This window comes from Dipodomys merriami, unplaced genomic scaffold (assembly GCF_024711535.1).
Source record: "Dipodomys merriami isolate MVZ:Mamm:240054 unplaced genomic scaffold, mDipMer1.0.p SCAF_62, whole genome shotgun sequence".
Taxonomy (NCBI): domain Eukaryota; kingdom Metazoa; phylum Chordata; class Mammalia; order Rodentia; family Heteromyidae; genus Dipodomys; species Dipodomys merriami.
The window spans coordinates 2207379-2222370 of record NW_027206202.1 but is presented as its reverse complement, the minus strand read 5'-3'; the positions used below and the strand labels follow the sequence as shown (position 1 = coordinate 2222370).

At 55.4% G+C, this 14992-nt stretch overlaps 1 protein-coding gene across 1 annotated transcript in view; it reads left to right on the top strand.

Moving 5' to 3' along the window:
• Sbk1 (SH3 domain binding kinase 1) overlaps positions 1-14992 on the top strand; it is a 40708-nt gene that overhangs the window by 20428 nt on the left and 5288 nt on the right. Inside the window, exon 2 of the mRNA XM_070004274.1 lies at positions 14567-14799. Coding sequence (XP_069860375.1) covers positions 14574-14799 — 226 coding nt within the window. The 5' untranslated portion in view covers positions 14567-14573. The remainder of the gene's footprint in view (positions 1-14566; positions 14800-14992) is intronic.

Below are 14992 nucleotides of genomic sequence, written 5' to 3'. Positions count from 1 at the left end.
AGGCATTGGTTCTGAATCCTGTTGCTAGGTGAGCACACGGGCTCAGGAAAGCAGCACCTGGCAGCCAGGGAGTCCACCAGGAGGTGCTTTGTTCATTCCATTCATTCAAGCCTCTCTCTAGTGTTGTTCTCATGTTCTGCCTACTGGAGTCAGGGGCCTTTTTCCATTTCATCCTGACTTCCTGACCCCAGACCCCTGGGCTGCTTGATAATTGGTTAGGCCTGTGAAGGTGGACCTGATCAAGTCTAGCTGTGTAGCTCTTCACCCTGCCTATGAGCTACCTGATCCCTGTGCTGGACTTGAGGGCCCTGAAGCCCACAGCACTGATGCCTCTTCTCCCCTACTTCCCAGCCCTGCTGTGGCCTTCCCACCTGCTCTGGTATTGACCTAAGGTGGGGGTGAGGCCAGCGGGAGGGGGGAGGGTGCTTCAGGTCAGATAGCTCTTAGCCTGTCCTGCAACTCCAAGGACAGTTGAGGCAAACACCTTCGGCATGGGCTTTTGGGGGAGGCAGCAACTCCTAAAGTCTGGGTGACCTTGGAAAAGGGTGGCATTTCCCGGAGAGAATGACAGAGCCAGCTGCTCACTCTGTGGCCAGCGGGGCGGAAGTAGATTTGAGTTGGATGGAGAGAGAGCCGTGCAGGTGTGCCATCTCAGAAGGAATTCCCTTCCTCAGTGGGTGGGAGCCTAAGATCTGTCACAAACCCACAGGCAAAGCAGTGAAATCAAATTGAAGAGCAAAGATGGGAGTTCCTGTTATCCAGGAAACCCATTAAGAGTCCAATGGGAGACTGGGAGGAAGACCTTTCTTCCAGTCTAACATATAGAGTCCAGACTAAAGTAACTCAGTAGCCCTGCCCCGTCCCCCTCCTGATCTTCTAACAACCCTGACCTACTCTAGGCTTGCTTAGGAGCAGCCTCTGCCTCCCTCTCCCCTTTTGATTTGATCTAGGCTGGCACCTAGTCAAGAGGCGGATTTGATTGGTCAGTGGCTAGGTGGCTTGGGGACAGTGGCATGTGTCTCCACGTGCTCTGAGAGTTTGCCTGCATATCTAGACTCTGCATTTCAGGCGGCCTGGGCTGTCCTGTCCCAGCCACATGGGCATTGTTGAATCCAGTACCCAGCATCTTATATATTTAGCCCATGTAAAACAGCCCAGAGATGCATTTTACAGATCCAGTTTCTCACCTGTCTACGTTTGTTGTTAGTTCAAAGAGTTCATGTTCAAATGTTGATCTGGAGGGTCCTTCTGAAAAAAAAAAAAATCAAAGGATGTGGCAAACCTAGGCCAGAGGCAAAGAGCGTTCACCTTGTTTAGACAAGGCACAGACCCCTGCAACAGACCCCACCCCCTCCCTGCCTGTTCACTTACTGATGTGACCTGCTGGCCTCCACGTAGAAACCAGTGTAGATGCTAGAAAACTGTTTGCTCAGATTGATCTTCATCTGTGTTTGTTCTCTGCATCCCACAAGACCAGGAGAGAATGTAAACAGATCAGTGTCCATCTGGGTGTTCAGGGCTGGGCAGTGATGTGAACCTGATGTCCCCTCTTTTTTTTTTGGTCGGTCATGGGGCTTGAACTCTGGGCCTGAGCACTGTCCCTCAGCTCTTCAGCTCAAGGCGAGTGCTCTACCACTGGAGCTACAGCGCCACTTCCAGTTTTCTAGTGGTTTATTGGAGATAGGAGTCTCAAGGTCTTTCCTGCCCAGGCTGGCTTTGAACCATGATCCTCAGATCTCAGCCTCCTGAGTAGCTAGGATGACAGGCGTGAGCCTCTGCACCCAGCTGATGTCCCCTCTTGACCCATTTCACACCTTACCCTGTGCTAAGAATATTCAGCCACCAAAGGCCTGTTCACTATGTCACCACCCAGGAGCACATGTCCTAAGGTCTGAGCCCAGGTTTTATGGAGGACTGTTGAAGGAGGACTGTTGTCTGGGTCTCAGAGAAAAATTGGACTACAAGTTACCTTGGTTATAAGCTTGTTCTGACTTTCTAGGACTTAGTTCAATATGCTGGTGTAGCAGAAAGGGTCTGAGCCTAGATGCAGCTGTCACTCAAAAATTCTGAGATAGGGGACATGACTTGGTGGTACAACTTGCCTAGTATATGCAGGGCCCTGGGTTCTACCCCAGCACTGCCAAAACAAACAAAAGACTTTCCCTAAACATTAATTCAACCAACAGCTCTTGCCACGTAGATGGGCTGGGATCAGGTGGCCAGCACTGGATGCCAGTCACTGGGCCTGACCCTGGAAGAAGTTGTGTCTTCCTTCTGGATAAAGATCTATGTAAGCCTGTCAAGAGATAGCAGTGACCTGGGGTTAAGAGCAGAGGCTCTGGATCCTGCCTGAGTTTATACTTCACTTAGCTGCTGTGTGGCCTTCAACAAGGCTCTTAGTCTCTCTGCACCTCAGATTACTTATCTGTAAAAGCAAGATAATGGGATGGAGGTGTACAGAGAACCTGGGACAAGGTCTCCCAAAAGAAAGAGAGCATGAGAGAGAAAAAGAGAGGAAAGGAAGGAAAGGCAGGAAAGAGAGAAAAGGACAAGAGTCTGAGTTCACAATGCTTAAACGCACAGAGCTTGCCCTACTGGTGGTTTTGATGAGGGCTCAAGGCTGCTTCTGGGGCCCCTTCACCTTGTCCTAGAGCTCTGTCCAAGGTGGTTTCCCTGGTCCAGTCCTAGTCCTGTTCCCTGGGGGGAAAGCCCTGTCCGCTCCAAGCCAGGCTGTTTAAAGTAGGACCTGCTGGGCCTTAGTGATGACCCTACATTTAGCCATGACTCCTGGCCTGGGCCTCCTACCCCTCTGGAAGCAATACCAGGCAGCCCTGAACCCGTAAGTGCAGTAAAGTCCCCGTCCCCTGTCCCCTCTTCCATCCCATGGCCACAGCAGAGTGAAGACAGCTTTCTTGATTTCTGTCCAAAACTGGGACTTGGCCTCAGTATCTAATGCTTTCACTCACTGGCTGGCGCTCTACCATCTGAGCCACGTCTCCCAACTCTCAGACTGAGCTTTCTACTTCAGCCCCCATTACAAGAAACCACGCCGTTAATTTTGAAGTTAGAAGGAAGCTGTTGAACAATTTTCAGAGTCCACGCACTGGACCTCATCCTATTTAGCCCCTAGGGTGGCTTTACATTAAGCCCAGAGCAGCAAGTTGATGTGAATCTGGCATCTACCTTTAAAAGCTCTGTGGGTTTGAATCCTACCCCCACCACTCCCTACTATGACCTTGGACGAGTCAGTAAAGTGGGTCTGGGGGCTCTTGCATCCTAAGATGGGTAGAAGATGCAGGGAGCAGGTACCACGCCTGCCAACAGCACCACCATACCACTACTGAAGAAATCTGGCTCCCTCCTCCGACCCCCTCCCGTATGCAAATGAGCTTAGCCCAGGCCAGGAGACCTGCTGTGACTTCCCACTGCCCAGCACTCCTTCTCTGTGGCTTTAGCCATTCCCTGAGAGGCAGAGAATGTTCCAGCTGCCTCTGTGGGCTGGGATGTCGTTGAGGGGCTGGGATACAGGACAGAGGTAGGTTGGAAAGGACAGGGAAGCCTCATCCCTCTGGTCAGACCCCAGAGCTGTTGTACAACTCGAGTCCTTACCCCAGGCAGCCTCCCTGGTCCCAGCAAGAAGGGCGATCTGAGCCTCCAGTGTCTCTGGGAGATGCAGGGGCTGCAGTTAACACCCTAGGTGTGGAAACCCTCTGTACCCCACTGTCAGGGGGGGCTCCTCCTCTCTGTGTCTCCAGTCCTCACCTGTAGGAGATGATTCTAGCACTGGTCCTGTAGGGTTGTTGATGCAGTTGGTTCAGTAAATGAGTGTCTGCTGAATGACGGTCTGTGAATTCATTGTGTCCACTGAAAGTTCCATATTCACCCTGGAAGGCCTGGATCAGAAAGGGAATGCAGTCCCCTTTTTAGGGATGAAGAGATGGGAGCTCACTGAAAGGCTTTACTGGGGCCTTCCCGGAGCACGGTGTAGAGTAGTCAACCCCAAGGCGCCTGGGTCTCCAAGAGCCAGGCCCAGGATGGAGTCATGTGTTGCTTCACCTGGCAGGGCCCAGTATACAGGTTGCCTTCAGGAAGGGTTTGCTCAGGTCGTGGGTATGTCATGCATTTCATTAAGAGTGAAATCCAGGTCCTTGAAGCCCTAAAAGACTGCCCTCACTTCTGCCCTGAATTTTGCCACTCACTCTCTTGCCTGCCCAGCAATGTGCCCCCCCCTCCCCCGCAAGCTCTTTGCTACCAGGAGCTGCCTTGGGCCCAGGGCTCTCCAATAGACCAGAGGGTGAGGCTCAGGGCTCTGCCTGCTCCCATAGGCCTAGCGGCCTGTTCCACTCTGGGCCCCAGCTGCGAGCAGGCAACAGCACAGACTATTAATAGGCAGCAGGATGTGCCCTGGGGAAGGGGCGGGCTGCAGTAGCTGGGAGGGGGGACCAGGGCTGGACAGAGGGAGCTGCACACACAGCACTAAGGACCTCAGGCGGCCCTGTGGGGACGTGGGATCCGTGGCTTCCTCCTTCAGTGTCCTCATCCGGAAGATGGGTGGGGGTCAGGTGATCACGGTCCTGCTGACTTGAATGGGGTCAAGGGAGAGATTTAGTCTTCGTGGATGGAATAGAAAACCCAGCTCTCCCAAAGTCCCCAGTGAACCAGGGCTAGCCAATAAGCTACTAAGCATCTGCCCTGTGCTGGGCACTTTAGGAAATGCCCATGTCATTCTCCCTGCAGCCTGCCATGCCTGGTGGACATTCTCAGCTCTGTTTTCCAGTTTGAGAATATTTTCCTCTCCCTCCTCCTCCAAACCCAAACAGGCCGCTTGGTGGGCCATGTATGTGTGTCTAAGGCTCACAGGGAAGGGGGAGACCCGGTGTAGACCTGGCAATCCCCCCGATGGACGTAGGAAACAATGGACTGCGTGAAGACATTTCCCAGAGAAGAGGGTCATTGGGCCCCTGTGACCCTGAAGAGTAGAAAGTGCTAGATTAGCTCATCTTACAACACTAAAGAACTCCGAAGAAGTGGAGTAAGATTCTTAGGGACAGTGGCAGAGGCCAGAGCTCCTCAAAGCACTTCTGGAGCCTTGATCTGGGGCGGAGGGCTAGGCGTTGGGCCCTTTCTCCCTGGTGGTAAGCCGGAGCATCCACATGTAGTTTCTGCAGATCCAGCACAGAGAGCAGGGACTTGTGGGAAAGTGTGAGGCGGCAGACGCAGGGGGCCAGTCTGGGACACCTGTGTTGAGGACACTGGGATGGCCGGGCTTCCTGAGCACAGGCTGACCCGCTGTGGAAGGGCAGGGCAGCCACTGGGCCCATGTTCTCCTGCTCCCTGAGGCGCAGCCTTCATGCAGAGAGGGCAGGTGGGCAGATCTGACTTCTGGCACTTTCCTCTGATGGCCCTGCTCCACTGCGATGCCTAGTTCCTTCTGCTTCAGTGACGTTTTGTTCCCCCCCCCCCACTTCTGTTCTCTCTCGGCCTCCCCTCCTCTCCCCAAAGACACAGCTGTTCATTCACCCTGCAGATATTTACTAAGCGCCGCTCTGTGCTAGGCCTTGTGTAGCTCCAGGGGGCACAGCTGGGAAGGAGCCCCTGCCCTCTGGGTGCCTAAGATCTAGCAGGAGGGTGCCGTTCGTCCTCGGTGTTGGAGTCGGGAGCTTATATAATCCATCGAAGGTGATCTGCACTGCTGGGGAAATGGAGCAGGGGACAGGGAAGGGAGGGCGGGCAGGAGGCAGCTCTGCAGGGGGGCGGGGGAAGGTGTCATCAGAGCAGAACGCCACCCAGAAAGCAAACCGGGTGGATGTGGAGGGAAGAGCTGTCCAGGGTCCAGGCAGAGGAACTGGCGGCTCAGGAACCTGCAGGGGGGGCCAGGGCATTGAGCAGGGCGGTGGAGAGGGAGAAGAAGGGTCCTGGGGGGCCCTGGGAAGGACTTTACAACAAGGTGGGAGCCTGCAGGGTGGGGACTGGGCCCAGGAGTAATGAATGGGTGGCTGTGTCAAGAATAAGCTTTGGGAACTAAAACCGAGCATGGTAGTGCACACCTGTAATCTCAGCATTTGGGAAGCTGAGATAGGAAGATCATGAGTTCCAAGCTAACCTGGACTACATAGTAAGACCCTCTCAGAAGCAAGAGAGGAAGGGAAGAAGGCTGGGGGGAGGGAAGAGAAGAGAAGGAAAGAAGGAAGAAGCTATGGAGCCCTTTAAGAAGTTACTGTAGGGCTGGGAAGGTGGCTCAGTGGTAGAGCGCTTGCCTTGCATGCATGAGGCCCTGGGTTCGATTCCTCAGCACCACATAAGCAAAAAAGAAAAACCCGGAAGTGGCACTGTGGCTCAAGTGGTAGAGCGCTAGCCTTGAGCTGAAGAGCTGAGGGACAGCGCCCAGGCCCAGAGTTCAGGCCCCACGACCGGACCCAAAAACAAAACAAAACAAAACAAGAAGTTACTGTGGTATAGCTGAGAGGGGAGTAAGTTGGCAGGTGACCACAGGTGGTGCTGGGTACCGTCAGATACCTTTGTTAGCGTCGGCTCTGGTTCTAGAGTTACTTGATGCAAGCAGAGGAGAAGCCGTCCCTTCTACTCCCCCATGTCGAGATGGTGTACTGACATTCAGAGCTGTCTGACCTCATCGGTCAATGATACAGAGACCCAGAGGGGATGAGGGAGCTGGTGGTGGCTGCTATGCCCGGTCCAGAAGCAGCAGCACTCACCTACACAGCCAGGGCTGGCACGGCTCCCGAGGACACTGGACAGCCTGCTTCTAGAACTTACCATATAGCTACACCTCTTCCCCTTGCAAAGTATCTTCTGCCTATGGCTACACACCGTATAGCAGTTGCAGAAGACCAAGTACCCATCAGTAGGAGTCTGGGTAAGTAAATGACCATAGTAAATGACCAGATTCCCGCCCCCAGCAGTCATTCCTGGTCGGACTCTGTCCTTCCCTTGCCCCCAACCTTGCACTTGGCGCTGTCCACTCCTGTGGTGCTGAAGAAGTCTGTGAGACGGAGTAGGGAGGCAGTTGAGACCCAGTTCCTGGCTCGGCTGCTCATGGGCTGAGTGACTTCTGGCAAGTTGCTGGGCCCCTCTAAGTCTCAGCGTCCTCATCTGTAAAGAGGAGTCAACCGTGAGGATTGCATGGCCTTAAATGTTCATCATTGAGGCAGTCACAGAAGTGGTCGCTCTTACTATACAACTTCAGAGACAGGAAAGTGCAGGAATCCAGCTCTACAAGGCCCCAAGTGGTAATGCTTGGCCTGGTGGTGCACACTTGTAATCCCAGCCCTGGGGAAGCTGAGGCAGGAGGATGGTGAAATCGGAGGCTACCTTGGGCTACATAGTGAGACCCTGCGTCAAAATAAAACCGATGACGGCTCAGCGGCTCCGTTTCCTCATCTGTAAACTGGAGTCAGTCATAGTCTTCGTGCCATGGAGGATTCCATGACAGAACACAACAGGACAGTCCCTAAGTGTTGGCCAGTGTCACTTTCCTCCGTTGTCGTGTGCCAGCTCCAACCTCTCTGACTACAGGGTCAGGGCCACTCCTGGGCGCTGCCCTCGGCGTCCTCCCAGGGGCGGGGCCTATGGGAGGTGACAGCACCCCCACCCTGCAGACGCCCTGGCTGCTGGCCCAGCCCACGACTGATTCGGTGTACCTGGACCAATCGTTGCTCATCGAACTGGGGCTGGTGACGCTGCGTGCAGCCCCTGGGGGACAGTAAGATACCTACAAGGTCAAATGCATGAAAGCCAAGATATAAAAAGTTACAACTTCCCAAACACGTAAGGAATTATTCACCAGCACTCGTCGCCCTGGCTCGGTGCTGGGAATAGCAGCGTGATTAAGGCAGGGGCTGCCTGCCTTTCAAGGAGCTCCCGACTTTCTTGCTGGGTTGTGGGTACACTGGAGTCTTTCGATTGGGAGTTACATAAACTCAACCTGCTTCCTTAAGCGCAAAGCGAAATATACTGATTCATGAAATAAAATAGCTTTCGGCATGCTAGGACTCAGGTCTCAAAGTCACCAAGACTCTTCGACTCTCAGCCCTGCGCCTCTTTGTGGCTGCATTAGCAGGCCGGCTGCTGGTGACGGCAGAGTCCACCGCTCTGGGCTGGATGGCCCAGGCTCAGGGAACCTCTTTCCTGATGGCTGTGGCTCCTTGCTGTGGGGTCACCTTGGTCACACATCCATCTCTGGCTAATGGGATGGACCCAAGGGCTGGCCAGGCTGGGGCAGTGCTGCCCTTGAAGCCCGGGGTGGACCCAGACAAAGGGGTCCCAGGAACCACCACACACAAGATGAGCAAGTCCAGGACAGTGAATCCCAGCCTGAAGATGGTTTATCTGCCTACTTGTGGAAGGAGGGCTGAGGGTGGGATCTGGAGGCTGGTGAGAGAGCACAGTGAAGGCGGCCGCACAAGCTTCAGGTGCTCAGCTCACAGAGAAGCGATGAGGCTGGTCGGAGGTCCCAGCTCCTGACCCTGTGTCCACCCCACAACTCCCATTTCTTTTCTTTTTGTCAGTTATGGGGCTTGAATTCTGGGCCTGGGCGCTGTCTCTCAGCTCTTCAGCTCAAGGCTAGCACTCTACCACTTGAGCCACAGTGCTGCTTCCGGCTCTTTCTGCTTATGTGGTGCTGAGGAATCGAACCCAGGGTCTCATGCATGCAAGGCAAGCGCTCTACCACTGAGCCACCTTCCCAGCCCCTAGCTCCTATTTTCACACAGGGACTTTTTAGCAATACTAATGCAGATAAGGGAGCACCTATCAGGAGCATGATGTAGCCAGTGAGTTTGCACATGATAAAGACACAGCAAAGGCCCAGTAGGTCCAGAGGCTTGGGCATCGGGACAGAAGAGGCCTGGCTTCCCTCCCTCCCTTGGTCCATCCTCATCCTCCACAGAGTTGGCAGCAGATTGGCCACCACCCTCTTGATTCTTTACCCCCTCCAGGGATGGAGGACGCACTTCCTCCCTGTCAGATGTTGCAGTCTGCCTGGATCTGCCACCGGGGGACTGAGAGAACACCAGACACCAAGAGCCTGGGACAGGAAATCTGCCTGAGTTCAAACCCCAGCCTTGCCAATCCTGAGCTCCGAAAGAGTCACGCAGCCCATCTGTACTTCACGGCTGCCTTGGTCCATTCATCTACAGAGCTGCAGCCTGGGTGGTTCAGAATGAAGAGAGATTTTTCTCAAGGTTCTGGAACCTGAGAAGTCCAAGGTCAAGGTGCTGGCATTGTGCTGTGTCAGCATATGGTGGAAGATGGGAGGGTCAGAGAGCAGCCAAAAGGGAGCTAGGTTTGCCAGGAACCCACTCATGGCAGTGGCCTTAGCCCATTCACAAAGGCAGAGCTTGCACGGCCTAATCTCAGCTACGCTGCCTCCTCACAGTGTTAAAACAACAGCTCCATCTCCACGGGGGGGGCTTTGGAGAGGCTTGGAGCCCCATCTCTCTAGAAGACAAGGGTAACTGGGACTGGGTGATTGTGATTGTTACATGATTTAAATTTAACCCACCGTGGTTAGCAAAGCAGTCAGCATAAGCTACTAATATTTTCCGGAAGGCAGGATCAGAGCAGGCCCTCCTTCTGCAGACCTGTCCCCTTCATCCCGGTCATTACTCTTCTCCCTTGGTGTCAGGGACATCTCCATCCTGTGTAACCTCGGGCCACAATTCCAGGCAGTTGAACGTGCTGAGGTTCACATCTCAGCTCTCGCTTACCAGCTACTCAAATCAGACTAGGAATAGCCGCTATAACAAACAAGCAGCTGGGAGCCTTCCACAGCTAGCCTTCAGGACCCAGGCTCCTCCTTCCTTGGAGTGAGTCCCTTAACGTTTTGGGTCTGGGGGCCCTCTACCTCAGACTGGTATCCAGAAGAAGAGAGAACGGAAGAGTGTCTTGCATCTCTGAGCAGCAGCAGCAGCAGCTCGATAATGGCACCTGCCACTTCTCTCCGCATCCCCATCCCCGAGGGGAAGGCGAGCCTCCTAGCCACACCTCGAGAATGACGGCTGAGCACTGAAGAACGTGGTGCCTGCCGGACAGCTGAAACGTGGCAGTACAGAAGAGGAGACGTGCACGTGGTGAATGGCATCAGTCTCTGCCACAACCCCAGCAGATCACCCGGGTCTCGTGCCCCTCTCTCATCTGTAAAAGTGGAAAGCATCCATCCAGTGTGATGATGCCCAACTCTGCATTTACCAAAGTCATCCAGGTGTGTGCTCACCCTGGGTGAGCATGGTGACAGATCAGGCAGACCCTCATCAGGCTGTGTTTGGAAAACCTAGGATGCTTCTCGCCCCTTTTTCAGGTTCTCACGAGGACTCAGTGAGGGAAATTCTGTCAAGCTGGCAGCACTGCGTGTGCGTGTGTGTGTGTATGTGTGCACGTGTGCACACGCACGTGTGTATATGTGCATTAGTGTATGTACATGCTGTGTACATACACTCCCTGGGTTGGGTGCTGTGCTGAGTGTAGCGTGTAGCTTCACAGGGTGGCACCCAGCCCAAGCTGCCCGCCAACAGGAAGTGGTAGGTGGTTCCATCTTGCTTCTTACTTGGAAAGCCCTCCTCCATCACCATGGCCCTCCCAGCAGAGCTATGACTGTTGCCATGGAAACGAAGGTCCCCCACCTGCCCTTCGCCACCTACATGGAAGGTGGAAGGCCTCCCTTGGGGTCAGCAGGGATGCTCTTGGGGTGCACAGCCCGAGGATCCTGTGGGACAGCCATCAGCCTGAGTGGGCAGACTGGGCGCCAGCCACGCCCCGTGGAAGGAGCAGAGGTCAACAAGGCTGCCGGCAACACCGCGTCCACGGCTGACTTCCAGCGGGCGTGAGGACAGGGAGGGCGGGGCGCCTGGAGAGGACCACCATCCCCTCATGGCAGACGTGTGTGTCTACACACTTCCAGCCGTCCGCGAGGCAGACGTGTCACACTTCCCTAGTGCCTGGCACCCTGGCAGGCCTCGGCAGCATCCACGAAGATAGCACCGGCATCCTTGCCAAGGCTTTACTCTCTTCTGGGTCTCAGTTTCCCACCAGCTACTGAAGGCTCTGGGTGAGATGTCCTAACAGTGATCACTTGCGAAGGCACGGTGGCGTCAAGTATCCCCGTGCTGTGTGGCCTTGAGCCAGTCATTTCATTTGTGTCCTCTCATCCCAAGGTGACGGTATGATAATACCTACCTGGCTGGACAGAGAAGCTGGCTGAGGGGGTCCCCAGGGTGGGCCTGGCAAGCAGTAAGCCTGCAGTTAGTGCAGGCATCTATCTTCTCATCCTATGGAAGTGTGAGCTGAGGCCCAGGGAAGTAGTGGGACCCAATCAAGGTCACCCACTAAAAAGCAGCACGTTAGGATGAAGGCCAAGGCCACTTAGCCTCAGGCCCGTGCAGTCTGCTGCTCCCCATTGGGGCTCTGAGGTCACAGGCAGAGTAAGTGGGTCAGAAGCATCTGCATACCTGGGGAATGAAGTGACAGCAGGATGGGGTGCGGGCTGATTTCCTCATCTGCTCTCGCCTTGAAGAACAGGCCTGGGCTGTGGGACAGAGGAGAAGACTGAGCCATAGGAGACCCCAGCACTGCATCCTGTGAACCAAGGGGGAGCATTGGGTCTGGCTAAGGACAGACCTGCAGCTGAGATGCCTCCTCCCATCCTCAGTGGGCCCAGAGAAGGGCAGATGCCACCACTCGAATCCAGGGCTCAGCAGAGGCCAGGCTTAGCACTCCTAGGGCACAAGATCTAAGGACGGGAAGTCACAGGAGGGATGTGACAGGGAATGGTGTGGCTCAGGACGGTGGACACACTGGGCTGGTTACTAAGGCAGTGCCAGGCAGAGTGGTTGGCACAAGGCTGAATGGGCATCCTCACCTAACCCTGGGACTGTATCCCGACCCAGGCCAGCTTCTCCCCTGGGCAGCACTGAGGCCGGAGGGATGGGGACAGCCCAGACACCCACTGTCCCCGGATGTGGGAGAAGAAAGGACTTACAGACACCCGCAGCTGCATGACAAGTCCCCAGGGGGTGCAGACCCAGCCTGAGGCAACATACGAGGCTGTAACCCAACGCTGGGCTGGGTTGCACGCGTGCACACCCATGCTTACACACTCCAGGGCGGTCCACCTCACAGCCCTCAGCCCACACATCACTTGGGGAGTCAGGAGGAAAGCCCAGCTATCCGCGGCAAATGGGGTTAAGGTAAAGAAGGCTGTGCACTCAGACCCCTCGGGGAGAGCCCCCCATACACACTGTGCCCACAGCAAGGACACAGAAGTGTTCCTTTCCAGCTGACCCCTTGCTTTCCTAACCTGGGTCTTCATCACCGACTGATGGGTGGACATTCAACAAGACTTGAGGGAGGTGAGCCCTGGCTTTCCTAACGCTGAGGGGAGATCGCTGTAGGGAGAGGACACCCCATGATAGACCAGTCACCCCACTGTAGTCCAGTCGTGGCTGGAGCTGGGGCTCCATGGAGTCGTGGCGACAGGAACTGAGGCAGGGCTGGACACCCGAGGGCCTGGTGTCACGCCTCCCTCCAGGGGTTGGCGAGAGCCACCAAGGCGTCAGACTAGACCGGGAGTCCCAGGCACACGCTGTGATCAGAATAAACTTGGAAAGAGAAGGCCGCGGCTGGGGGCGGGAGCTGCTTCATGAATGGAGATGGCAGGATCCTGGGGGAGCAGAAGGATGGAAGCCAACGCGGGCGTGGGGGTGGGGGGCCGCACCCCAGCCAGCTGAGAGGACTGCAGATGGAACTGTGCCGTGGTTGGGTGGGAGGCCAGGAAGTTCCCTCCTGATGTTCCTCCTCGCCGTGTGAAGTGGGAGGCTGGGTCGTGCTGCTGAGATGGGGAAGGCACAGGAAGGGGCTTTGGGACTGGACAGATGAGCGGAGAGGCCCCTGGGGGGCTCTGGCCTGCAGCCAGGCCCAGCAGGAATGGATGTGGCTGAAGGCCACGGTCACCGCACCAGTGCTCACCCCGAGCACCTATTACAGACCCAGTGCACCACGCCGCTTCTTTAACCCATGTCACAATTACTGGAAGGGAACGCTATGTCCCTTCTGTAGATGGGAAACTGAGGCACAGAGACATGAAGTCCCCTGTCCCGAGACATCCAGCTGGCAAGAGACGAGTGTTAGCCTTCAAACCGGGCTGGCTGGCTCCAAATCTCAGATGGAGTCGTGGGGCCCGTCCTTTGGGGAGTGGCGGCCTGGAGGCTGTGGTGGTGGAGGTGTCGCTGGGAAGAGAGGCAGAGGCGGCTGAAAGGCTGCAAGGTTGGCATCCTGCGCATGCGCACGTACACCGCACCTGCGAGAGGCTGGCTCTCCCACCTTACAGATGGCTGCTTTGAAGACAGGACGAGGAGGGTGAAAGGAAACACCACTGACAGGAATGCATTGCTGTGCGGGTTTCATGAATGTACATCCATCGTAACCCATCAGATCTGCTTTGACTGTGTATAGTTTACTGTACGTCAAGCAGACCTCAATAATAACTGGGACAGTATGTTACTTTTTCGTGCCAGTTTGGGGGCTTGCGCTCAGCCTCGGTGCTGTCGCTTAGCTTTCTCGATCAAGGCTGCAAGTGTCCCATCCCCAGCCCTACACCTAGCCTCCCGCTGGCTACAGGCAGCTTCAGAGACCCCGGGCCATTTGGAGACAAATAGTAGCCGTGACAGCCTGTCCAGGAAGATACCCAGTTTGTGTGGGTGCCAGAGGGGACAGGCAGAGTCTCTGAGACACGGGCATTCTATGTCTGAGGGCAGGGACAAAGCGGGTCCTCAGCTGCACTGTGTGTGTCTGTGGGGGAAGTCCTCTCCTTGGGGGGCTAAGGAGATACCCTAAAGCTGTGTTGAGTGCTGTGACTGTGCAGCTGAGATATTTGCTATGGCTGCCCTGTCCTTACTACCTGCCCACGTTCCACACAGCCTGTGTCACTTCTGACCATAATATATATATATATATATATATATATATATATATATATATATATATATATATATATATATATATATATAAGTTGTCTGTGGATCACTATTTGCCACCTATCCCTGGGACGCCAGCCTTTGAGGGCAGGGATTTGTGTGTGTCCATTCAGTACTGGCCCCCAGGGCGTTGCTGCACATCAAGCAAACAGCAGGTGTTTTTGGTGAATGCTTGTGAATGGGCCTGGGATGTGACTCGGTGAGAAGTGCACATGCTTCGTGTGTGCGAGGTCCTGGGTTGGATCCCAGTGCTTCAAGGAAAACAAAGCAAAGCTTGTGAATGGGAGCATGGGTGGGAACTCAATAGGTGGCCATGTCTCCGTGTGACATAAATAGGTGCCTTGCCTGGCACTGTGGGTGACAGCATGAGACACAGAGGTCAGTAGTACACGGGTGCTGAGAGGAGTTAAAAGCTTTGGGAAAGGTGACAGGCCAAAGATGTCTCTCTCCGCCTCCTCATGGGCATCTCGGGGTCTCTCCTGGGGCCCAGCATGGGGATCCCGGGTGCTGGGGAGGCAGGAGGTAGGTGGAAAAGAATCCGTGGTCTGATGTCTTTCTCCACGTCACACCCCTCATGACAGGGAGAAGATGAGTGTGGGCTGCCCAGAGCCTGAGCCGCCCCACTCCCTGCCCTGCTGTGGGCCGGGGGCCGCCCCTGGGACGGGCACCGGTGTGCCCCTCCTCACCGAGGACATGCAGGCCTTGACCCTCCGCACGCTGGCCGCCAGCGATGTCACCAAGCACTATGAGCTTGTTCGGGAGCTGGGCAAAGGCACCTATGGGAAGGTCGACCTGGTGGCTTACAAGGGCACAGGTGAGTGTGTGGCGGCAGAGCAGTGAGGTTGGGGTGGGACCAGGAGGCCACCAAGGAAGTGGAGGCCAGCTGAAGCGGCTGGGGGGGAGGGGAGGGGATGAGTCTGAGGGCAGCAGGCACAGACTGGAGGGTGAACTGCTCGGGGCCCACCAGGGTTCCCGTGGGACAGCGGGGGTGAGGGGATGTCTGCAGG